Genomic DNA, 24639 nt, shown 5'->3' on the forward strand with positions numbered 1-24639 from the left:
CCCTCACTCTATCTATCTATCGCCCTCACTCTATCCATCTATTGCCCTCACTCTATCTATCTATCGCCCTCACTCCATCTATCTATCGCCCTCACTCCATCTATATATAGCCCCTCACTCTGTCAATCTATCTATCTATCGACCCTCACTCTATCTATCTATCTATCTATCACATTCAATCTATCTATCTATCTATCTATCTATCTATCTATCTACCTATCTATCTATCTATCTATCTATCGATCTATCGCCCTCACTCTATCTATCTATCGCACCTCACTCTATCTATCTATCGCACCTCACTCTATCTATCTATCGCACCTCACTCTATCTAAATATCGCACCTCACTCTATCTAAATATCGCACCTCACTCTATCTAAATATCGCACCTCACTCTATCAATCTATCGCCTTCACTCTTTGTATCTATCGCCCTCACTCTTTGTATCTATCGCCCTCACTCTTTGTATCTATCGCCCTCACTCTTTGTATCTATCGCCCTCACTCTTTCTATCTATCGCCCCTCACTCTATCAATCTATCTATCTATCGCCCTCACTCTATATATCACCCTCACTCTATCTATCGCCCTCACTCTATCTATGGCCCTCACTCTATCTATCACACTCTATCTATCTATCTATCGCCCTCTATCTATCTATCGCCCTCACTCTATCTATATGTCTATCGCCCTCACTCCGCATCACCACAGCATCACTCAGGGGCACCACAACATTACTATGCGCTACCACAGCTTCACTGAACGCCAAAGCATCACTCCTCGCCACCACATCATTCAGCGCCACCACAGCATCAATCTGTGCAACCATTCAACAACAACTGGTTCAAATATGTTCTCTCAATGTTTCAAGCTTTATTACAAATGTCACAGAAAGATGTTAATATTTCACTTCTGTTCTTGGATTTTCCTCACAATAAAATACACTGAACATAATCTTCACAAAAGTTATTTACAAAAGTTTAAGCTGTTGCTATTATAAATTACAATAACTTTTATTTAAGTATTAATTATTTAAAAAAATTAAAAGCCATTTTTATTTGTAATATCAATACATCTAAGTTACGTAAATACAAAACATGTTGCATTACAAATGCTATACGTGTCACATTTGCGAAAGTTAAAAGTATTGGCATTGTAAATGACAAAGCTATTAATTTTGCTATTTTCAAAACCAACACATAAATAAAACATTTGTAATTTACAATACCAATAGCTCAAACTTTCCTAATGCGAGACCTATTGCATTGCAAATGCTTGTTTTGTATTTTAGGAGTATGTTTACTACGCAAGAGGTTGAAGGTCATGGAAACCGATATGGGGACTCTTTACCAAGTTTGTGTATTGGTCAACCTTGATTATCAATCTGTTCAACTCAATGGGCTGAAATAGCAACTTCTGATTTTAGAGCATCAGTCAATATAGTGTCCCACAAAAAATGTCTAAGAGCAAAATATATGGATCGTCAAATTGAAGTTCTTGGTGCAGTGTCAAGAAACTGATTTGTTCCCAATGCTGACAGGTGATTCTTTCTTTTCAATTGGGCAGATGCAATAGTGAGCCAGTGCCCACTATGTAGTTCCAGGGTTTACTGGTTGAGATTTTCTGGTGGCAGTAGCACATATGGGATCAGGGCAGCATTGAGTTCACTGGCTTCACCAGTTCCCACTCTGAATGGGATTTAGGTTTAATGTCTCGGGCTTGATTTTAAAGCTTTACATCTTTGGAACCATATATGGTAGAAAGATAAATCAGGACTCGTCCATCAAGCCGACAGACGCAGACACAACACTGGAGGTGCGAGGCAGATTTCCTCTTGGTTTATCTGGGACTGGGAAGGGTCTGGAAGCGTGGGGTACATGCATCTTACACAAACAGTATTGGTCTCGGACTGTACAGGCTCACCAACCCTGGAGGGGAGACATGATGCTGCTGCTCCATAACACAGATCATGCTCTTCTTTGGTTCTTCTGGCCAGCTGAGCTCATGGGATCCCATTTTTTCTGGATTGCCTTTGATCAGTTTAGACATTACCTATTCAGTCTTCCTAGTATAGATCCGGCTTCTCCTGGCAGGCATCATCTAACTTGTATAGATTAAATTCTCCATCTCTTCCCAGGCAACAACAACAGCAGCAGACGTCATACAGGACCTGCAGACTTGAATCCATTTTGTAAGGAAAGTAGCAACCCAGAAAAAAGTGTTAGCAATGACGAAATTTATTTTCTAGCATTGGCGTACAGGCCTTCGCAATGGTCATACAGTTTACCAAGTATCGACTCAAGGGGGCTTACATTTATGTGCAAATCATGGAGTTGCTGTTCAGTTTTGTTATGCTCTGAAGCCAAGAGTCATAGGTCAGACCAGTTTGACCTTGTCTGTGTATTTGTAGATTGCAAGAGCTTTGCATTTGTACCACGCGCTTAGAGAATTGCAACACAACAACTATAGAGAGATGGGTGGTTTTCTCTCGGGCTAGAGGAAAGGAAGCCTACTATGAGCAAAGGATTTTGAAACCCTTCTCAAAAGCAAGTCAATGTCTTGTCCAGTTAGTAGATCTACTCCGATATACTACACCATTTGACCAACCATATGTGACCCACACGTGTTTATAATCTCCCTACATGTTCCACACTTGATGAAGAAAAATGTCCACAGTTACGGAGACTGCCCGGATCTTCAACCAGGGAGAGCCAGTAGCTGGTCGTTCCACAGAGGTACAGGTAAAAATGCCTGTTCCTCTGGACTCCTATTCTGCAGACACTACATAGTGTGAGTTGGAAAACCATAGTCGCCATCAGCGAGACTAGCAATACATACTTGGTATCCTAGTTATCAGAGCACTTCTTTGATGAAGAGCACCAAAGAAAAATGGAGCTCCTCAAGTGGACTCATGATTGTCTAATTCACTGGAGGAAAAAAATATAACAGGAAAAAACAGACCACACAGAACCGCATAGCTTTTCCTAGCCAATCAAATGACTTTCATCTCAAGACAAACACATCACTTCAAGTGTTTTCTCTACTTCACCTAGCAGTCCAAATTCAGAACAGTTTCACTTTTTGAGTTCCACTAGACAGAAAGCAAACCAGCATTTACAAATACAGTAGGTTTTGCCCTTTCTTCCAAACCCTGGCATTGTCAAAGATGCATCTTTTCTAGATTTTGGAGAGAGGGTAGGCTGATAATATATGCAAGCGTACACATTGTATATGTTCACTTGCACAGGTTACTCTCTTCTCTGATCCAGCTAAAACTTTAATTAAACATTATTTAAATTCCTACCTTGGTACCATCATGGAATGGCTGCCCACAATGTGTCATGGATTTCCACCATAATGCGGGGCCAGTATTATAGCAGTTATGAGTACTATGGATGCCCAGAATATGTTAAGAAACACTACCATTGTACATGGATGCACTAAACATGGCAAAAGTTACCACAATACTTTCAGTACTGCTATTATGCCATGTATGCCCGCAGTATGTCAGTAATTACCACTCAGGTGCAAGTGCCAGCATTTTACTAGGATTGAGCAATATGTATGGATGCCCATAATTTGCCAAGAGTTAACACCTCTGAACCAGGTCCAGCATTTTACTAGGTGTGGGAATTGTGCCATGGATGCCCACAAGTTTCCAAGAAACTCCACTATTATGTGTGTGCAGCATATTACAGAGGGTGGGTATTGGCCCTTGTTCATGGATGCCTACAATCTGCCATAACTAGCACGTTTTTGCCAGGCCCAGCATTTCACCAAATTTGGACAATGGGTATTATCCTATGTATGCTCACAAGTTCCAGGAATAAACACTATTGTATTTCATAAGGGTGGTGTTAGAAATGGGATTCTGGTTGGCTAGGACATGCGCCTAAGCCAGGCATGCGCCTAAGCCAGGCAGAAACCACCCATCTAGTCGGGGCAAGAGTTACACACTGAAGATAACCCCTGCTCACCCCGTTGGTAGCTTGGCAGAGCAGTCAGGCTTATCCCAGAGGCAATGTGTAAAGCGTTTACGCAACACAATCACACAACAGCGACACACTAGGCACACCACAAAAGAAACTCCACACAAGGTTATATAAAAATAGCCTTTGTATTATCCATAAAACAAATTAGAACGTAATCACATATATACACTGTGCCACCTGGAACTTGGTATGACCTGACAGGGATTATATACATCACAGGGCCAATCGGGCCTCTGTCATACCGTCACATACATTACAAGGCCAATCAGGCCAGTGTAATCATCATCACATATAGTTGGGGCGACCAGTAAGTACTGGTAAGTTGGCTCCTAGCACATAGCATTAGACATAAACACAGGAATGGTATTTCACATAGCACACTAGGTAAACCATCAGCCCCAGTGCCCCATAGTAACCACTGGTCGGAGGGCACATAAGCACCTTATGCCCACACAAACTTAGTATCTGAAAGAAACTGTTAGTTATAGATTCCTTACCTTCAATCGGACCCGTCCACGTCAACTCTTTGAGATTAATTCTCTTCCAAACGATCACGCTTCGGACCGGTTGCCAGATCCCGCACGTCGGGACCTCTGAACTTGGCCTTGATACACTCGGCTCTCAGGCCCAGCTTAAATCACACCGACAACTTTGTATTCTGACCTCGGACTACCAGGAACTCATATCCTATCCAGCACTGTTGGCTCTTCAACCCAGTCCTGATGAAGATCCCGATTAATGAGAATCGAAACGCCGTCGACCACTCAGCGCAATCTTAGGCGCAGCATACAAATTGTTTCTACCAAACTACAGTCAATCTAAATTGGAACCAAGCTCCACAATTCTACTGGAACCATATTGTTTTATTTACTCACTGTATATATTTATGCACTAGTCACCATGTTCCGTTTATGCTGATTACATTGTCACTTGCGTCGCCACCTTGTACATCACTTGCACACCTTGAGCACCAAGTACAATTAGGGTTGTATTATTTATTTAATTACAGTGCAGCTACAACTATAACTTGCCCTTCCTGTTTCTGGATAAATATGATGCCATGAGGACATTTGCCATAACTAAAGAGTCTCCTTATTTTTTTTCTGATAATGTCTACGACATATCCGTTCTAATTGTCTTCCATTAATACCAGTTGGGATACTACATGTTTTTCTAGATTACCTACCCCAATCCCAACGTAGTTGATGGGTTTTGCTCCTGTGTTTTATACAATGCTTCTATCTTGGGCAGTGAAAGGACTGGACTGAACTTTCTGCAATCTACTTTTGTGAGTTTCTCCACGGGCTGGAGGTAGAGCTTGCCCCCTGTTTAAGAAATCTCAGGAACAGCATATACTTCAAGCACTTCTACCCTCCGCACTGGGGACTGTGTGTTTTGTGCTGCAACAGAAGAAAAGCACCCTGATGCTGTCCACAACGCTGCTGCCAACTCAGTGTCCTGAAGGCACCGCAGAGGGCACCGCCGCAATGCTGCACCGCGACCCTGGTCTCACCGACAATGCCTTCTGAGGCCGCCACTGAGCCACTGCTCGCACCGTGACCTGTGGGCACCGCACTCCGCACGCCATGCTTCACGATGACGCCTTGAAATCCCCGACGACGACGCACAATGCCGAAATCGACGCCGCTGCTTGCACCGTGGTTCAAGGACACCGCTCGTAAAGTTGCACGACACACCACTCTCATCCCACACCGCTGCCTTGGCATAGCGACGCAGGCGCCATCGACTCCAGTTCGTCCGCTGACAACAGCGATTCAGCCACGACGACGCCACTGCTTGCACTGTGACCTGTCAGCACCGCCTTCACCTCGCACAGCGACCCTGTTCTCACCGACTACGCCATCTGACGACTACGCCACCGAGCCGCTGCTCGCACCGCGACCTGAAGGCACCGCACACTGCACCGCTGCACTTTGCACCGCAGCACCCAACGCCAGCGCTCCTGACTCCAACAGAGAGGAGATCGAACTGCAATGCGTGTGACTTCGAGGTCCCTGACAACTCCTGCCCCGACCCCTGGAGCAGCCGCCTGCGGACGCTGTGCTTTCGGAAGCGCAATGAGAGGTCGCCAACGCCATGCATTTCTAAAAGTTACTGTTTGCGGGTCTTCCCAACAACATAGCTGGCCCGCTACTCCGCGGTCAGCCAGAACTGTTTGAATTTGTTTGCTCACGATGCAGTGATAGCCCCGGACGGAGCTATCGACATCAAGGAACTGTTTTTCAAGCATATTTTGATAACTGAAGATTTTTAAGTACTGTATTGTGGATTTTTATCGTTTTTAGTCTTGTCTTAAGTATATAAAAATATTGGATATTTTTCTAAACTGGTGTGGTATTCTTTTGTAGTGCTTATTACTGTTGGTTATGTGCAAATGCTTTACACACTGCCTCTAAGATAAGCCTGACTGCTCTGGCCAAGCTACCAAGGAGGTGAGCAGGGGTTATTTTAGGAGTGTAACTCCCTTATCCTGACTAGAGTGGTGGTTTCTGCCTGGCTTTGGCACATGCCCTAGCCTACCAAAAATCCCATTTCTAACACCATGCCTGAAATGAAATCAAAATTATATTTATATAGCGCATAGACTACCCTGAGGCCTCGCAGCGCTTTAACTGAACTCAGAAGGCGACAGGATAGGGTGCTAACAGGCTCTTCCAAACAAGTGGGTTTATAAAAACTTTCTGAATGCCAACAGGTTATTATTCTCTCTAAGGTCAAGCGGGAGGGAATTCCATATTCTCGCTGCATTGTGTGAGACTGAGCGACCGCCCCATCGAGCCTTGTTTATCTTAGTTGTGGTGGCCAGATGTAACGAACTGGAGCGGAGAGCTCTGAGGGGAAGGTAGGGAGTGGCTAGAGGGTACAATATGGCTGGACCTGTTCTATGAATGGCTTTCTGGACAAGACACATGGCTTTAAATTGTACCCTAGCTGCCACAGGAAGCCAGTGTAGATTCCTCAAGGCAGGTTTGGCCGACTGCCAGCGTGGAATTTGGAAAAGCAGTCGGGCCGCACAGTTTTGGGTGACCTGGAGTTTGTTGATCGCCGCCACCGGTGCTCCCAGGTAGAGAGCGTTACCGTAATCCAGGCGAGAGAGTATCAGGGCCTGAACCATGACTCTCCTCGCCTGGAACGGAAGCAAAGGGAGAACTTTCCGGAGCATTCTCATCAGCCCAAAACAGGTAGATGCGGTTTTGGTGGCCTGGAAGGTGAAGTCCAGGGATTTATCTAGCCAAACTCCCAGGCTTTTTATCTGAGGCTTGGGGGAGGGAGGTGGACCTAGACACGTAGGCCAGATGGAGGCCAGAATGGTAGGTGAAGGGTTGCCCAGTAGCATGATTTCCGCCTTTTTTCCCATTTAGTCTGAGGCAGGAGGATTCCATCCATCTGGCCACTGCCTCTAAACATGGGCTCAGAGTGCTAGACGACCCCTCAGCGTGGTTCAGTGAAACCACCAGCTGAGTGTCATTTGCGTAGGTGACAATACGCACGCTAAATTGATGGACTATCTACGCTAGAGGCCTCATGTAGACATTAAAAAGTGTGGGGCTCCTGGCGGAGCCCTGTGGGACCCCACAACTGAGTGGCTGTTTAGTGGATACAGCCTCCCCCTCAAACACCTGGAAGAAGCGCTCGTCCAGGAAGGAGGTGAGCCATGCCAGGGCCGCGCCCGACATAATAAAGTGGCATGGTTAACCGTGTCGAACGCGGCACTGAGATCTAATAGTATGATGGCTGCTTTCCCTCCCTGGTCCAGCACAGTTCTTGTTTCTTCGGTCACTGCTAGCAAGGCTGTCTCAGTTCCGTGTTGGGGACGGAATCCCGTCTGGGAAGCACATAGCAGATTGTTGGATTCTAAATAATCCACTAGGATGTTATTAATGTGCTTTTCTAGCAGTTTGCTCATCCAGGGTAACAAGGAGATGGGCGGAAATTAGCTAGGTTGCTTTGGTCCAGATTTGGCTTTTTTAAGAGGGCCTTGACCATTGCACATTTCCAGGATGTCGGAACTGTGCTCGATGTGATTGAGGTGTTAAGAACATCAAGAATAACTGGACGGATTAAATCAATGACCGAGGTAAGGAACTGTGGCGGTGCTGGGTCTCTGGGGGATCCTGAGGTGACTTTAGGAATTCTTTTATCTAAGGAGACAGAATCTAGGAGAGTGAATTTTTCCAGCATACAGGGGACTGGTGTGCTGGGGTTCACTATTGTAGCAGCATCAGATTCAGTTCTATCAGAGGCAAAAGATGAATAGATGGTATGGATCTTCTGAAAGAAAAAAGTTGCTAGATTATTGCAACGAGCAGGTGCCCCGTCTAGTGGCATTCGCTCTGGGGGACGGGAGGTCAGCGATTTGGCTATCAAAAAAATTTCCTTAGGAGCATTTGCGGCCAAGTTAATTTTTGTTTTGTAAAACTGGGCTTGGGCCGACTTAATTTCCGTTTTATAAAGCCTAATTGCGGCTCTATAGTCTGCCTTCTTATACTGTGAGCGATCTTGTCTCCATATCCTTTCCAATTTACAGCATGATTGTTTCATTTCCCTTAATCTAGGAGTATACCAGGGGGCTACTTTTTGCCTTTTTATGGAATGCAGGGGTTACTTTGGGAGGACTAGGTCAAGAGAATTATTAATCCAGTTATCAAAGTTAGTACTGGCTGTGTTAGGACTAGAGGCTTTCGAAGGTTTGAGTTCAGCAAGCGCAGATGCCCATTCGGTGGAGGGAAGTTTGGACCATTTCCTACCCCAATGTTTTTTAGGTTCTTGCACGGGGGGAATTTCCTGTTTACCCAGGTGAAGGGTATAAGATAATGGTCGGTCCAGGGCAGTGGCACAGGCGACTCAGTGTTTAGATTGTCAAGGTTGCTATAGACGTGATCTAAAAGATGACCTTTATTATTTTTTTGAAAGGAATCCCTTTTGAGCCAGATCAATCGCTTGAAAGCTCAGCCGAAGACGGTTGGCTGCGGGTTCAAGCAGATCATCTAAATGTAAATTTAGATCACCTAGCACTGTGAAATTCGCCGAGGTGAGCACGAAGTTGGCGACTAGGTCAGCCATGTTAGAGACAAACTGACCTAGCGTTCCTAATAGGTGTTGTGCTCATAACTGATAAAAACTGCAGTTATAGAGATGCTGCTGAGATTAAAATAGTACATCTCCTCTGTTATTTTTCTATTAGACTTGACATCAAACAGGGTAGATGGTATGTCCTGGAAACCAACTATGATCATTGGAAGGCACCGTTCGTTCTTGATGACCGTAGAACCCCGGGAATGAGGTGCATGAACAGGACAACACAAGAGGTAATCTGAACAACTGGTTACTCAAGCAAAATATGTTGTCTTTTCAAATGTAATATCTCTTAGGGTTCTTGACAATGTACCTGGCCCATATCGACCCATGTATTTCTAACATATTACTTTCATGCCATCTTGGAACACTTATTCCCATTGTAGTACTGTCACCATAAATGAAAACAAGCATTCCAACGTAGATCTGTCATTCTGCATTAACGGTTACATATTATGTTCCTGCTAGTCACATTAAGTATTTTAGCCGGTTACTTGCCACCCCTGCCTGTCTAGAATAGCATTGCATGCAGTATAATATCACTGTGAAAACACACGTTTAAAGAGGTCTCAGTGACCTCAATCGTAATATTTTCACTATCAACTACTGTCCTTTTGTTAAAAGGTGCTTGGCTTCTTTTAAGTGTGTGAATTTAATGTAAAGAATGTATGTTTTTGTTTAATAAGCTTGTGTGGATTCACACCAAAACGTAGAGGTGCCCATGCTCTGGTAGATAGCACACTTACAAAGATACACAACGCACACTTGTAACTGGTTGGATGTGGGTGGGTGCATTGATGGATGTTTCATTGCTCACAAGAGGGAGCTTCATAGGTGGGCTGGATGATTGGTGTGGGTGCATATATGGATGGAAAGTTTCAGGAGATAGGTAAGACTCTATACAGCCAAACCTGCAATGTGTATGAAATCAAACTCCCATGTTGAGCTTAATCTACAAAGAGCCCTGTTCACAAAACTCTAAACAAACGAAGTTTGTCACCCAGTTTCCCATGAAAGTGCTTCAAAATTAGGAGTGCAGCGTGCGGTTTCAAAATAAACACAAACTCTCGAAAGCCTTCACTCGCCAGAAGATCTCTTCAGATGTTTACTCTAAATTAAACTATGAGTTTACATTTAACATTTTACTGCTTATACATATGGAAAATCCCCAGTTTTCTGAATATTTCATATTTGCAGAAATAAACCAAATTCAGTGTGTTCTGTTAAACAGAAGCGATGTGTAAAAATGAGTTTATGGGTGTGGTATTGACGTAGGTGTGCAGTAGTTTGGTGTTAATGTTAAGTAAGGTCAAGCTCCACTGCTGAAACGTCTAGAATGTGGTTTTCTGAACAATGAGGAGGTGATTCAAAGCAATGTTTATTCTTATCTGCTGATGATCTAAAGTGAGCCAATGAGTACTGGTCATGGGCTGCAACATAGTGTGTGATCAAATAACAGTAGAGCATCAGGTATGGAGGGGTGGAGTTCATTGGAACTCAAGCATGGATAGAATGTAGGGGTGATGAGTGTTTGTTTATTTGTGATAGTGGAGGCAAGCGATAGTATACACACAGTGCATTATTAAAGGTAATGTAAAGAGATGTGGTAATAGAGCCTTGCATGATGGAAATTGCAAGTGTCTTATTTAAGGTTGATGTGCATTGAATGTCTGTGTGTATGCGCAATGGGGGAATAGTATGGATCCGCTGTATTTACTGAATTCCTGAAAACATTTAATTTGTGCAAATCACATTTGAATACAAATGCAGATGGATATACTACCTTTAAATCTAAAGTAAGAACAACTAAACATCACAGAAATGTTTAAATGGTAACGCCTGCAGATGTGAAATGGATCACTTCTGGAATACAGACACCACATTTCTGTATTTCGTGCTGCAGGCTCATTGTGCTCTTGAAGGTGTTGTCTGTTGTTGGGTCTTTGATACAGACAACTTTAGCTATTCGGAGGCAGACCTGATGTATTCAATACATAGCATGTACTTAAAGAGGTATTTGGGCCAGCCTTGGGTGGCTTTGTTGTCAAACTCTGTTGTCTGTAGTTGCTTCAATGGCTTTCCTCCCTCTACTTGCGTTTGTCCCACCCATGAGCATTTCGATCTCGCATTGTTCTGATTGCATGAGTTGAATCCCTCCACTGCTGGCTTGAGGGACTCTTTTCAGGTCTAACTACATATAGCTTAAGATGACTGAATGACCTGAACTTAAAAACAAGGGATCCCTTATATGCTATTGTTAGAAATGGGGTAGCGTGGTGCAGAACACATTTAACACGGGGGCATACTGTGTCCTTAAATCACATCAGTAGGGCATGGGATCGCGTTTAGCATGGGGCAGAAACATCTCAGCATAGGGCCTAACCCCAAAACATCATGGCACACCACTTAAACATGCCCTAGGTCGTTGCAGCTGCCCCTCCCACTGTCCCACGGGGCAGCTGTGTAGAGGAACTCAGGCCAGCATGGAGTCCCTCTTCTGGGGCTCTCAAATTACCAATGCCCCACTCAGTGCAGTAACACTTGAGCCCCTCACCACTGGGACTCTCACAATACTATTGCCCCAAACGTGGCAACTGCAGCAATGCGTCCCAATGGGACCCCCCAACAGAACACTGCACCAGGGGGCGGGCACCGACCCTGTTGCCCGACACACCCCCCAACTCCGCCACAAGCAGCACCACTCACCGGCTACTCTCTTCCACTGCTCCTCTTCGTGCGGGCGAGGGCAGGCGGGTTGGCTCCTGATGTCTTCGCGGGCAGGGAAGGCACCGACAATGTGCCTCGGTAGTCCCTGCCTGCCTTTCTCCACACACGGTACTTCCTCGGTCTTCACCCGGGCTCCGTAAAAATTGCAGCTCTCTCCTGCGGCTTCCGGCAGCCGCCACTACACCTGCGGGGCTCTCCTCTCCTCCCGAGAGCCCCTCCAACACCAGCACTCCTCCGGTTTTCACCCGGGCCCCCTCCTGGGACCCAGGGCTTCAGTCAGCGGGTGCAGGCTCCAGACGGCTTCTGGGGCCTCCCTCCTCTCCCCATCTGTCCTGCCTTGCTGACGAGGCGAAACAAAAGGGGATGATGGACGGAGCGTTTGAGCAAATCAAACACCCCCAGTCAACTGATCTGGGTTTAATCCATCACCATTCTTTAGCTCGCTCAGCAACCCCAGTTCAGACATGGCCATATGCAAATCAGTCTGACCCTGTGCCTCATGGAACAGTCCAGCCCGAACTGCCAAGCCATGTCTTCCCTGTACCGGAAACAAGCATCCTGGGACCGGTTTCGGATTCATAATCCTCATCAGCCAGGCTATCTTGAATCCAGTGGCCAAGTGAGCAAGGGACTCACGTCTGAGCATACCCTGCCAACTTAGGGCGAACAAAGCGAAACAAAAGGGGATGATGGACAGAGCGTTTGAGCAAATCAAAAACACTCACCCCCAGTCAACTGAGCTGGGTTTAATCCATCACCATTCTTTAGCTCACTCAGCCACCCCAGTTCGAGGGCACTGACCGGTGGGGTGGGCTCCCGCTCCGGTCTCTCGTCACTACGGGAGCCCGCAACGTCACCACTTGCTTCCGGCTTCCTCCTGCTCCCGCCCCTGCAGGGCGGGACTTCCTGGCAGTGCGGTAGTCGGCGCCAATCACGGCGCGGCTCCCCATATGCGTCCGGGCCTCGGCAAAGCTCCGCCCCCGTCCCAGCCGGGCTGCCTGACTTCCGCGTCGCGTCTGTGGCGCAGACTTTTCCCGGGCTGCAGCTGTGATTCAGGCAGTAGTACGCGGGGTGGGCACCCTCTCAGTCTAAACGCCGACGATTCTCCCCGGCAGCGGCGGTGACTTTGGCTCGTATTAAAGTGCAGCAATATGCGGGGTAGGCACCCGCGAAGGCTTTAAATCGGTAGTTTCCCTTGTGGCGGCTCGGCCGCGGCGTTGATTTTGCGGTCTGCGGATCCCGGGGATGCAATGCGGGGTGGGCACCCGCTGTGTTTCGTACAGCGGCTCTTCCAGGCGCACGCGGGGTAGGCGCCCGCCAGTTTTAATTATGCAAAAGCGCGGCAACACGCGGGTAGGCACCGGCACCTTCTGAACACGGGGGGTGTCCCACATGCCGGGATTACTTCCCAGGACATGCCGGCACACACCAGCTCCTTGCTTCCCCGGGCAGTACCCCCCTCAAAGCCCTCTCCCTGTGCAGGGGTGCAGGCTGGAAACAGTCACCTAGAGTATAGCGCCCACCAGATATAGTGCTCACGCTCCTCACCTCCTACTTCTTCTTGGGGAGGTAAGATACAGTGCTCACCCTGCGCTGGAAGGCACAGTCCATGGGAATATAGCGCTTTCTCAGCCCAGCGCTGCAGAGGTCAGACACTCCCCTTCTCCTGGCACTTTAGATGTAGCGCTCACGAGGCGCAAGGTCCCACCAGCAGCCCCGGGGACCAAAGATAGCGCTCCTTCCTTCTTCAGTGGCCAGGTAGCAGTGCAGCAGGCACTACTGGGCAAGGTCAGAAGTCAGTGGGCACTCATCAGGACAGGGCGGTAGGTCCTAAAAACCATCCTCCTCTGTAGCGTGGCACTCCTCCTGTACAGCAGCCTGTACTCCTGCAGTGGGGCTTCCACTAGCCCTGTGGACAGCAGAGGGGTTACAGTTGGGCACAGGGTCCAGCACACAGGCCCATGTGGCGGTACCTCCTGGCAGCAGGTCCCCTCACGTTCATGTCCCTGCTCTGACTTAGCACATGGTGGCACAGTCCCCTACTTATACGCCCCTCACCCCACCTACCAGACAGTGCCAGAAGCTTCTAGAAGCCTCTGGGGAACTGGTTCTAACTGGCTCAGGGGGAGGAGTAGAGCACCCTGGGTGCCAGGCTTCCCTCCAAAAGCTGGGATGGCTGGGAACCTAACAACTAGACTGCTAACCCTCCACAGTCAGGTGGCACCACACACAGCCATGGCATCCATTTTAAAAGCGACATTTCACCAGGGTGCATTCTTATGATGGGGGAATTATAGGTGCGTACACCATTGCATCACATTTAACATGACACCTCACACCACACATGGCCTATACATTTCTCTACCATGGGAGAGAAAAAGCGAAAAATTTCAGTAAAATGGGCCAAGTGCAACAGCTATTATTCAATAGTTCACCTATGATCAAACAAAGTGCACTGAATGACAAGTATATAAACAAGAAGAAAAGTATGTATCAAACTAGATCTTATAAACAAGCAATCTTAATTTCCTATATGTATTAAAAAAGTTATTTATTTATAAAAATATATATTTTAATGGTATTGCATTCATGAAATACATTTTAATCTAATTCCACAGACAAACATTTTTGTTTTCAATTCCACAATTATATATTTGCAATACCCCAATGAAGAAATTCATACATATACCCAAAACTCTGATCATAAGTCGAAGCTTTTTTTTTTATCACTTGCATTCTTTAAGGTATATATATTTTTTTAAACCTACTGCAGCATCTGAATTATTCCATTGAGATACTTAACGGCTGCTAGCATATTTTTGGAGAGTTAAGCGAATATGGGATGCTTATTTGTAGGTATGCATTTACAAAAACACACTCTGTACTTGTGATTTTCAATGCTCTTTTAGTTTTCACTTTTTAATCAACATTTTTCAGCATGTTGAAGCTTGGGAGTCCATATGTGTTAATGAGAAGAGCAGTAATAGAAGTCTTAGAATGCAATGTGCTGCTACCTAAAACCCAGCGACTGGCAGAGGGTATTTTACTTGGTATGTGGAACTTTGCAGCACTCCCCAAGAACACCTTTAGGATCAAATCTTTTTATTGGCAAACAATTAAGCAAATCACATACACAGCAAGCTGCCTACATCCCTTTACTGGCTGGCCACGAAGATCCGATGCTTACCCAAGAGCTGAGCCACCCATCAGAGTAGCAATCACGGAGAGAGCAAGATAATGCACAGCATGTTGCCTACAACCCAAGATGGGCCAGCCGCATATGGGGAACAAGAGATAGAGGTCATTCAGGTGTAATAAAAGTGCGAGAATTGTCAGCGACAGCTGAGAATAACAATGACCGTAGCACTGTATCGCTGAGTGCGTTGGAAGGCTTTCCATGTCAAGAAAAACAATAAAACCGAGAGAAGTAACATTTAAAGTTAAACAAAACCCACCCTCTCCCCTTCCGACTTGACCATGTTAGGTTTGCAAGTTTCCGGATTAAAATTGCTGTGGGGCAGGAACATGGGGATTATGGAGCCTCGACTTCTTCCTGTTCGAGAGGCAATAGTCTAGGAATATGCAAGTATGATGGACAGGTCAAATCCCCGAACTCTGTGGACAGGATGGTAATAAATAGGGACCATATTGTCGCGTATGCTGTGGAGTCCGCATTGGAGGCCAATCAATCAATCAAGGCATTTATAGAGCGCACTACTCACCCAGAGGGTCTCAAGGCGCTTAGAGGGGGGGGGGGTGCCGCTACTGCTCGAACAGCCAGGTCTTGAGCTTCTTCCTGAAGGAGATCATGGGTCTTGGCGGAGGTCGGTAGGGAGGGTGTTCCAGGTCTTGGCAGCCAGGTAGGAGAAGGACCTTCCTCCTGTTGTCGCTCTTCGGATGCGGGGGACGGCGGCGAGGGCGTGGTTGGTCGATCGGAGGTGGCGTTTGGGAGCGTAGAAGTTGAGGCGGTTGTTGAGGTAGCTCGGGCCTTGGTCGTGTAGGGCTTTGCGTGCGTGGGTGAGGAGACGGAAGGTGATTCTCTTGTTGACGGGAAGCCAGTGCAGGTCTCTCAGGTGTCCGGAGATGTGGCTGCGTCGGGGGATGTCGAGGATGAGTCTGGCTGAGGCGTTCTGGATCCGCTGGAGTCTCTTCTGGAGCTTGGCGGTGGTTCCAGCGTAGAGGGCGTTGCCGTAGTCTAGTCGGCTGGTGACGAGGGCCTGGGTGACCGTCTTCCTGGTCTCGGTGGGGATCCACCGGAAGATCTTCCGTAGCATGCGCAGGATGTTGAAACAGGACGCGGAGACGGCGTTGACTTGTCTGGTCATGGAGAGGGAGGAGTCCAGGATGAAGCCCAGGTTGCGTGCGTGGTCTGTCGGTGTGGGTGCGGTGCCCAGGGCGGGGGGCCACCAGGAGTCGTCCCAGGCGGAGGGCGAGGAGCCCAGGATGAGGACTTCCGTCTTGTCTGAGTTCAGTTTCAGGCGGCTGGTCGTCATCCACTCGGCTACGTCTTTCATCCCTTCGTGGAGGTTGGTTCTGGCGGCGGCGGGGTCGTTGGTCAGGGAGAGGATCAGCTGGGTGTCGTCGGCGTAGGAGATGATGTTGAGGTTGTGCTGGCGTGCGATGGCCGCCAGGGGGCTCATGTAGACGTTGAAGAGCGTGGGGCTGAGCGAGGAGCCCTGAGGAACGCCGCAGATGACTTCCGTGGCTGCAGATCTGAACGGTGGTAGGCGGACTCTCTGTGTCCTTCCAGCGAGGAAGGAGATGATCCACTCCAGTGCCTTCTCCTGGATTCCGATGTTGCTGAGGCGCTGCACTAGGGTGCGGTGGCAAACAGTGTCGAATGCCGCGGAGAGGTCTAGGAGGATGAGGGCCGCTGTTTCACTGTTGTCCAGCAGGGCTCGGATGTCATCGGTGGCAGCGATGAGGGCGGTCTCGGTGCTGTGATTGGCTCGGAAGCCAGACTGTGAGGGGTCGAGGGATCCATTCGTCTCGAGGAAGGCGGCCAGCTGCTTGTTGACGGTCTTCTCGATGACTTTGGCTGGGAACGGGAGGAGCGAGATGGGGCGGTAATTCTTGAGTTCGGTGGGGTCCGCTGTTGGTTTCTTTAGTAGAGCGCTGAGTTCGGCGTGCTTCCAGCTCTCAGGGAAGGTGGCTGTGTCGAAGGAGGTGTTGATGATGTCCCGCAGGTGGGGTGCGATGACAGCGTCGGCCTTGTTGAAGACGTGGTGGGGGCAGGGGTCGGTCGGAGATCCGGAGTGGATAGAGTTCATCGTGCAGATGGTGTCTTCTGTGTTGATCTGGGTCCAGGCGCTGAGGGTGGTGGTGGGGGGCGTTGGTGCGGTCGTGGGGAGCGTTGTTTGTGGGCTGAAGCTGTTGTGTATGTCAGCGATCTTGTTGTGGAAGTAGGAGGCGAGGGAGTTGCAGAGGTCTTGCGAAGGGGTGATGTCGTTGTTTCCGGCGTTGGGGTTGGAGAGCTCTTTCACGATGTTGAAGAGTTCCTTGCAGTTGTGTGCGTTGTTGTCCAGCCGGTCCTTGAATGCTGTTTTCTTGGTGGCGTGGATCAGTTGATGGTGCTTCCGGGTGGCGAGCTTGAGAGTGGTCATGTTGTCCGGTGTTGGCTCCCTTCTCCAGGCTTTCTCGAGGGCTCGGCAGTTCTTCTTGGAGCTCTTGAGTTCGTCGGTGAACCATGGGGCCTTCTTGCTGCCGGGTCTGCTAGGCGGGGTCCTCAGTGGGGTGAGGTCGTCTGCGCAGTTGCTGATCCACTTCGTGAGGTTGTCGGCGGCCTGGCTGGGGTTCGCTGAGCTGGCGGGAGGGTGCTGGCTCAGGGAAGCGGCGAGCTGGTCTGCCGTGATCTTGTTCCAGTTTCTTCGAGCAACCTGTTGCTGGTGGTGGTGGATCGTGGTCCTTCTGAAGCTGAAGTGGACGCAGCTGTGGTCCGTCCAGTGGAGTCCGGTGGTGTGGCTGAAGGTGATGTCCTTGCTGGATGAGAAGACAGCGTCGAGTGTGTGTCCGGCGAGGTGGGTGGGGGTGGTCACCAGCTGCTTAAGTCCGAGGTTGGCGAGGTTGTCAAGCAGGGTGGTGGTGTTGCGGTCGTTGTTGTTCTCCAGGTGGAAGTTGATGTCCCCCAGGAGGATGTAGTCAGCGGAGGGGAGGGCATGCGGGCAGATGAAGTCGGCGATGTCTTCGCTGAATTGTGTGCGTGGTCCCGGGGGTCGGTAGATGAGGGTGCCTCTGAGGGTGGTTTTTGGGTCCGTGTGGATCTGGAAGTGCAGGTGTTCGGCGGTTTTCAGGGTGTCGTCGGTGTTGGTCGTGATGCGGATGGTGTCCCTGTAGATGATGGCGATGCCTCCTCCAGTCTGGTTGCCGCGGTCTCTTCGGGTGATCTTGTAGCCCTCTGGGATGGCGATGGCGATGTCGGGCGCTGAGGAGTCGTTCATCCAGGTTTCCGTGAGGAAGGCGACGTCAGGAGCCGTGGTGTCGAGGAGGTTCCAGAGTTCGATGGTGTGTCTGTGGACGGAGCGGGTGTTGAGTAGGATGCACTTGAGGTGGTTGCTGAAGGTGTTAGGCTTGGCGGGTGCTGGAGCGGGGCAGGTCCGGTTGCAGGAGAACTTGCAGGCGTGACAGCTGAAGGGTCCGTGGGTTCGTCTCGGGGTGGCTCGGTAGCATCCCGGGATTCGGCCGGTGTTGAGTGCGTTGAGGGTGGCGGCGTCGTACGTCCGGCGGGTGGGCTGGGGTCTGCGGGAGCCAGGGGTCCTGGCGCTGGGCGCGGTCCGGTCGCGGACGGGCGCAGACGGGCTTACCTTTGGCGCACAATCGGCGCGCCCGCTGCGCGTTACCGCTGCGCGTGCGCACGGTCGCCATTTATGGCGAAGTGCAGGGAGGGAGGGGCAGCTGGGAGGCGGGAGCGGGGAGGAAGGGGGCGTGGCTACACTCCCCGGCGGCGGGAATTCGGCAGCGGGGAGCGGGTGCAGGGGACGGCAGCACAATGGGGGGGGAAACCAGGGGCAGCCCGGGGACAAAATGCAAAAAGAATCAGGGCACAGTGGAAAAAAACAATGCAGCAGGCAGGCAAAGGAACACAACGCGGAGGAAACAGCAGGCGGGGGCGTGGCCTGAGGGCGGACCCGAGGGCGGGAAGGCACTGCGAGGCAGGCAGAATCGGCAGGCGGGGGCACACGCAGCAGCTGGTGGCCGTGCGGCGCGGGGGTGTCCTACAAGTAGGTCACACTCACCTGTGCCGCGCGGTCGCCAATTATGGCCAAGTGCAGGGAGGGAGGGGCAGCTGGGAGGCGGGAGCGGGGAGGAAGGGGGTGTGGCTACACTCCCCGGCGGCGGGAAGTCGGCAGCGGGGAGCGGGTGCAGGGGACGGCAGCACAATGGGGGGGAAACCAGGGGCAGCCCGGGGACAAAATGCAAAAAGAATCAGGGCACAGTGAAAAAAACATTACAGCAGGCAGGCAAAGGAACACAACGCGGAGGAAACAGCAGGCGGGGGGCGTGGCCTGAGGGCGGACCCGAGGGCGGGAAGGCACTGCGAGGCAGGCAGAATCGGCAGGCGGGGGCACACGCAGCAGCTGGTGGCCGTGCGGCGCGGGGGTGTCCTACAAGTAGGTCACACTCACCTGTGCCGCACGGTCGCCATTTATGGCCAAGTGCAGGGAGGGAGGGGCAGCTGGGAGGCGGGAGCGGGGAGGAAGGGGGCGTGGCTACACTCCCCGGCGGCGGGAAGTCGGCAGCGGGGAGCGGGTGCAGGGGACGGCAGCACAATGGGGGGGAAACCAGGGGCAGCCCGAGGACAAAATGCAAAAAGAATCAGGGCACAGTGAAAAAAACAGTGCAGCAGGCAGGCAAAGGAACACAACGCGGAGGAAACAGCAGGCGGGGGGCGTGGCCTGAGGGCGGACCCGAGGGCGGGAAGGCACTGCGAGGCAGGCAGAATCGGCAGGCGGGGGCACACGCAGCAGCTGGTGGCCGTGCGGCGCGGGGGTGTCCTACAAGTAGGAGGCCATTGATAATCATTCCATACCCAAAAGGACCAAAGCAGGTGGGGTCATTGTCTCTGATCAGGAATTTTGTCCAAACCCCAGTTTATCAAGAGTAACCTGTGCACAGCAATAAGGGCAAAAGCTATCTGTCAGCCTCTAGTGGACCGGAGTGGATGTGTGAGAGCGTGGGGAAGTCCAAGAGTATGTACGCGGGGAATCGGGAGCTCACTATTGAAAGCACTATTTATATCCGTCGGAATGGGTTCCCAAAATCTCATGAGTTTGGGGCAATTCAACAGGAGGTGTATCAGAGTCCTGGGGTTGCCACAGCCTCACCAGCACTGACCATCGTATAGCGCGTTTCATTTCTGAATGCGTACAGGGGTATAATACCAATATGAGCTGATTTTATATGTTGTTTCAGTATGTTCTACGTTATATGCCGTGTGGTGTGTCCTGCAGAATATATCTCCCCAATCTTTGTCAGTGAGACTACGTCCAAGTTTTGCCTCCCAGCGGTGCTGGCCAGGGGTCCTATGATTGAGGAAAGCTTTCGTCAAGTGGCAGTACATTTTTGAAATAAGTTACTTGTCATCTTCTTTGGCGAACAACCACTTCTCGAAAGTGGTCATAGGTCTGCTAGCTTTAGGACAACCAATGGGACAGCTGGGTGTGAGTAATCCTGTCTTGTACCAAGAAGGAGTAATGGGTTTTGAGTTGTTCAAAGGGAATAAGACCTTAGTGATCGAAAAGGCAGCCTACCCACTTACAGCCTCCCTACAGCCAGCACTTAGCAATATCCGGTGACAGACATGGTGGAAACTCCTGGTTCGCAAATAATGGAGTCATAGGGTAGGGGAAAGGCGAGAGCCAGTCAGTTTCTGCTACCTTGTCCCATATTTTCAATGTAAGGCTTTTGGCCGGGTATGAATAGAGACCCCCAGGATCTATGGACACGGGGGAGCTAGACATTATCTGGATGTGTGAGCCCACTACCGTTTGATCCATGAAGACCCAATGCTTTTCAGTCATTTGGCGATTCCACTCAATCCGAAATCTCAGCTGCGCAGCTTGATAGTACCGCAAGACATTAGGAACCGCCAGACCCCCTTCCTGCTTGGTGCATTGCAACTGTTGTTTTTGGAGTCTGGGCTTCGTCTTACCCCAGATAAAGTGATCGATCTCCCTTTGTAACGGACCAAGCTCTCCGGGTAGGGGGGTGAGGAGGTGCATCTGAAAGCTGAAAAGAGTCCGGGGAAGGACGTTCTTTTTCACTTTTGCTACTCTGCTTAGCCATATGAGAGGAAGGCGCTGCCAGTGATCTAGGTTTTTTCGGATTGCGATCCTGAGTCTAGAGTAGTTGGCCTGTGCAGTTTTACTGAGACTCCGAGCCAATACCAGTCCCAAATAGGGGAGAATGGATTCCACATATTGAAAGTCGAACTGGGCACGTGGGGTTTGCTCTGTGCCTTGGTGAGTGGTGAGGCCAGAACACGTTTAGAATGCTGCTACCTCAAACCCAACGACTGGTGGATGAGTATTCTACTTGGTATGTGGACCTAGCAGCACTCCCCAAGAAACCTTTTCCTTGGGTTCAGCCATAAGATTATTAATGACATACCAAAATTATTTTATTCTCTGAAAATCTTGACAAACTGCTTATGATATTTTAGTGTTGCCTCATGCTTGAAGTCGAAGGTGGCGTGCATGGTTGTTCACTGCAACTGCTTGGTGGAAGCAAACTTGTACTGGGTCGTCTCCTGGCTCATGGTACACACTATTACATAATGTTGCAGTGGATGTGAGACTGCAAGTGGTAGCTGAGTCCTCATCACATATGAGCTAGAAGCCTGGCTCTGCACAGGACGCTTTACTCTCAACAGTCCAGAGTTTCACTGCCTATAGTCATCTGTGTCAAGATTGTGCCTGTCTTTGCAGATATGTTGGTTTTGTTAAGGTATCATTTGAACAATGGTTGCTAGTTGAATTGATGAACACAGGCTATAAGGCAATACATTTACTTACAAAGCGTGCAAAGCCATAGAACTAAAACGATGCAATGTGCACGAAAGGAATACCAAAGATGGACGTTTATTTTAGGAAATGGATTAAAAGAAACTAATGTTAAAAACCAGCAACTTTGTGCCAACTGATAATTTATACTATGAGCTAGTTACGGTTAACGAAAAAACACTTTCAAAGTTGCAAATAAAGTACTTTGCCATTTGTCAGCTGGCAACACTGTTAACTTATCTCTGATTATGTCAGCAGCTGGGGAAGTAGCATGCTAGTCTACCAGACCATTGGATCTGCCTTTGAAGACATTCTGGGTGAAGTTTAGCAGGGAGTTACTTCGGTTCACAGGGTCTCTCTGACAATCAGCAGGTAACAGGAAGGGAGGAGTTATTAGATGCGGAGAGTTAAGGAGAGGAGAGTTACTTCAAGACGTTGTATCTTTTCCCCCTACAGTGAGAGTCTCAACTCAGAAAACAGAGGGACTTTCTGTGTCAGAAGAGGGGATCAGGAGTGTGTCAGGTATGGAGGGATGCACAAGTAGTGGTTAAAAAGTTAGACCAACGGAAGAAAGGTTGTAAGGATTATCATCTTCACCCCTTTTACATATCAAAACGCAAGAACAGAGGAACATACGGTGCAAACTCAAGCAGGACTAGAATAGGACACTAGTAGTGCTCCAGTAGGAAGCAACATACATAACAAAATGTGTATTTGTAAAGTACATGTTCACACAGAAGGGTATCTTGGCGCTGAAAAACAGATGTTTAATGTTACCCAACTCAATGGTACTCATTTTATCGACCTCAGAAGGATGAAACGCTGAGTGGGCCCACCAGTATTTGAACTTGTTACCATGAGGTTAGACGCAGGCCCCTACAGTAGATGTATTAGTCCACTAAGCCCGGAAAGCAAAGGCATAATCCTGTAAAAGACCCACCTCATTTCTCTCTCTTTCCAGTACCAGTTAGCTTGACACTTAGCGAATATCGCCTAGACATACCTAACCTAGTGCGGCAGTTGGGGCTGGGCCACAACAACAGAATGCGTCTCTCCCTCATGAAAGAAAAGGCAGGTTACTGCCCTGGATCTTGATACCTAAGGCTATGGCTTTGGAAACCATTGCTACATTCATGCCCAAAGTGGTGTCTCACTTCCACATCAATCAAACAATAGAACTGCCAGTGTTCTTCCCAAATCCACAGTCAGTACCAGAAAGGGCCCTGCACACACTAGATGTTAAGAGGGCTCTCCTATATTACATAGACAGGACGAAAGATTTTAGGAAGACAAAACAGTTGTTTGTTGCCTTTTCACCACAACACAAAGGCAACCCTATTTCTAAATCAGGGTTAGCCAGATGGATTGTTAAGTGCATTCAGATATGTTATCTTAAGGCAAACCGCACTTTAAGAGTTCCCCCAAGAGCGCATTCAACGCGCAAAATGGGGGCATCCATGGCTTTCCTAAGAAACATTCCTCTAGAGGAAATATGTAAAGCAGCCACATGGTCTACCAGACATACATTCACAAAACACTATTGTGTAGATGTACATTCCAAACAGCAAGCTGCTGTAGGACAGGCTATTCTAAAAACTCTGTTTCAGACTGCTGCAGATGGCACAGGTAGCCACCGCTAAGGGAGACTCTGCAATACATTCTATGCATAGATATGAATTCAGCAGCCCACATGCCTCGAACGGAATATGCTACTTACCAGTATGCATCTGTTCTTGGCATGTAGGGCTCCTACCTGGCAGCCAAGACATGGAACTCCCTCCCCATCCACCTCCGACTGACCCAGGACCACCTTTCCTTCAGGAAGCAACTCAAGACCTGGCTCTTCGAGTAGTAGCAGACCCCCCCCCCCCCCCCCAAGCGCCTTGAGACCCCTCCGGGTGAGTAGCGCGCTATACAAATGCTATGATTGATTGATTGACTGACATTCATATCGCCCACCCTCCTCCCCGGTGCCTGTCACAGCTGTAGCATTCATCCTAACTCTCATTTTCTTGCATGGACATCTCTTACTGTACAACACTCCACCTCTGCCACAATGGCGAAAAACAATCTGAGGATGCCCATGCGCACTGTAGTCCAGGGGAGGAGCCACCTATCTCGTGATATTGCAAAGACTCTTCCAGGACAACAATGTGCAATCATCCGGACCCAACACTAGGCGGCGATCTATGCACAGATATGAATGTCAGCAGCCCTACATGCCAAGAACAGATGCATACTGGTAAGTAGCATATTCCTTATTATGCATATACAGGGCCCCAGTCGATCTGGGATCTATCATGTAAGACAGGGTGGTGAGAAGTGGTGTCAGGCTCACTACTGTCGTTTTCAGAGGATGGGTTCGGAAGTGCATGACAGACAGCTGTAAGTCGTTAGCTGCAAGAAGTATGTTCGCATACATTGAAGCAGTAGAGAAAGACACCATTCATTCATAGCCTTTTAATTCAAGAGTGTGTGTGTTTTTTTAAATCATCTTTATTGATTTTCTCGTAAGCAAATACAAAAGTTTGCAATAAGAGCAAATATATACATGATATTGTTTTAGTTTTTACAAAGATTATTACTTAATTCATCAATGGTGAGTGGCCATGAGCAGTCTGAGTGGTAGATTGGAGGCGCTGTCAGAATGGGGCAAGCTCCACCTCGAGTGCTGCAGGAGCTTGCCAAAGCGGAGTTTTATTTTCCTTGCACGTATCGAATTCACTGCTCTCCTCTACCTGCCTGCTCACGCACAGTCTGGGATGACACTACTCTCCAGAAGTTTATGTTCTGTTACACATTTCATTCTCCACTCATAAATTAGC

At 49.0% G+C, this 24639-nt stretch overlaps 1 protein-coding gene across 1 annotated transcript in view; it reads left to right on the top strand.

The window, feature by feature from the left end:
• ASAH1 (N-acylsphingosine amidohydrolase 1) overlaps positions 1-24639 on the top strand; it is a 215134-nt gene that overhangs the window by 148362 nt on the left and 42133 nt on the right. The window contains exon 12 of the mRNA XM_078678102.1: positions 9199-9322. Coding sequence (XP_078534228.1) covers positions 9199-9322 — 124 coding nt within the window. The remainder of the gene's footprint in view (positions 1-9198; positions 9323-24639) is intronic.

The sequence above is a fragment of the Lissotriton helveticus genome, chromosome 2_2 (genome assembly GCF_964261635.1).
Source record: "Lissotriton helveticus chromosome 2_2, aLisHel1.1, whole genome shotgun sequence".
Classification (NCBI taxonomy): Eukaryota; Metazoa; Chordata; class Amphibia; order Caudata; family Salamandridae; genus Lissotriton; species Lissotriton helveticus.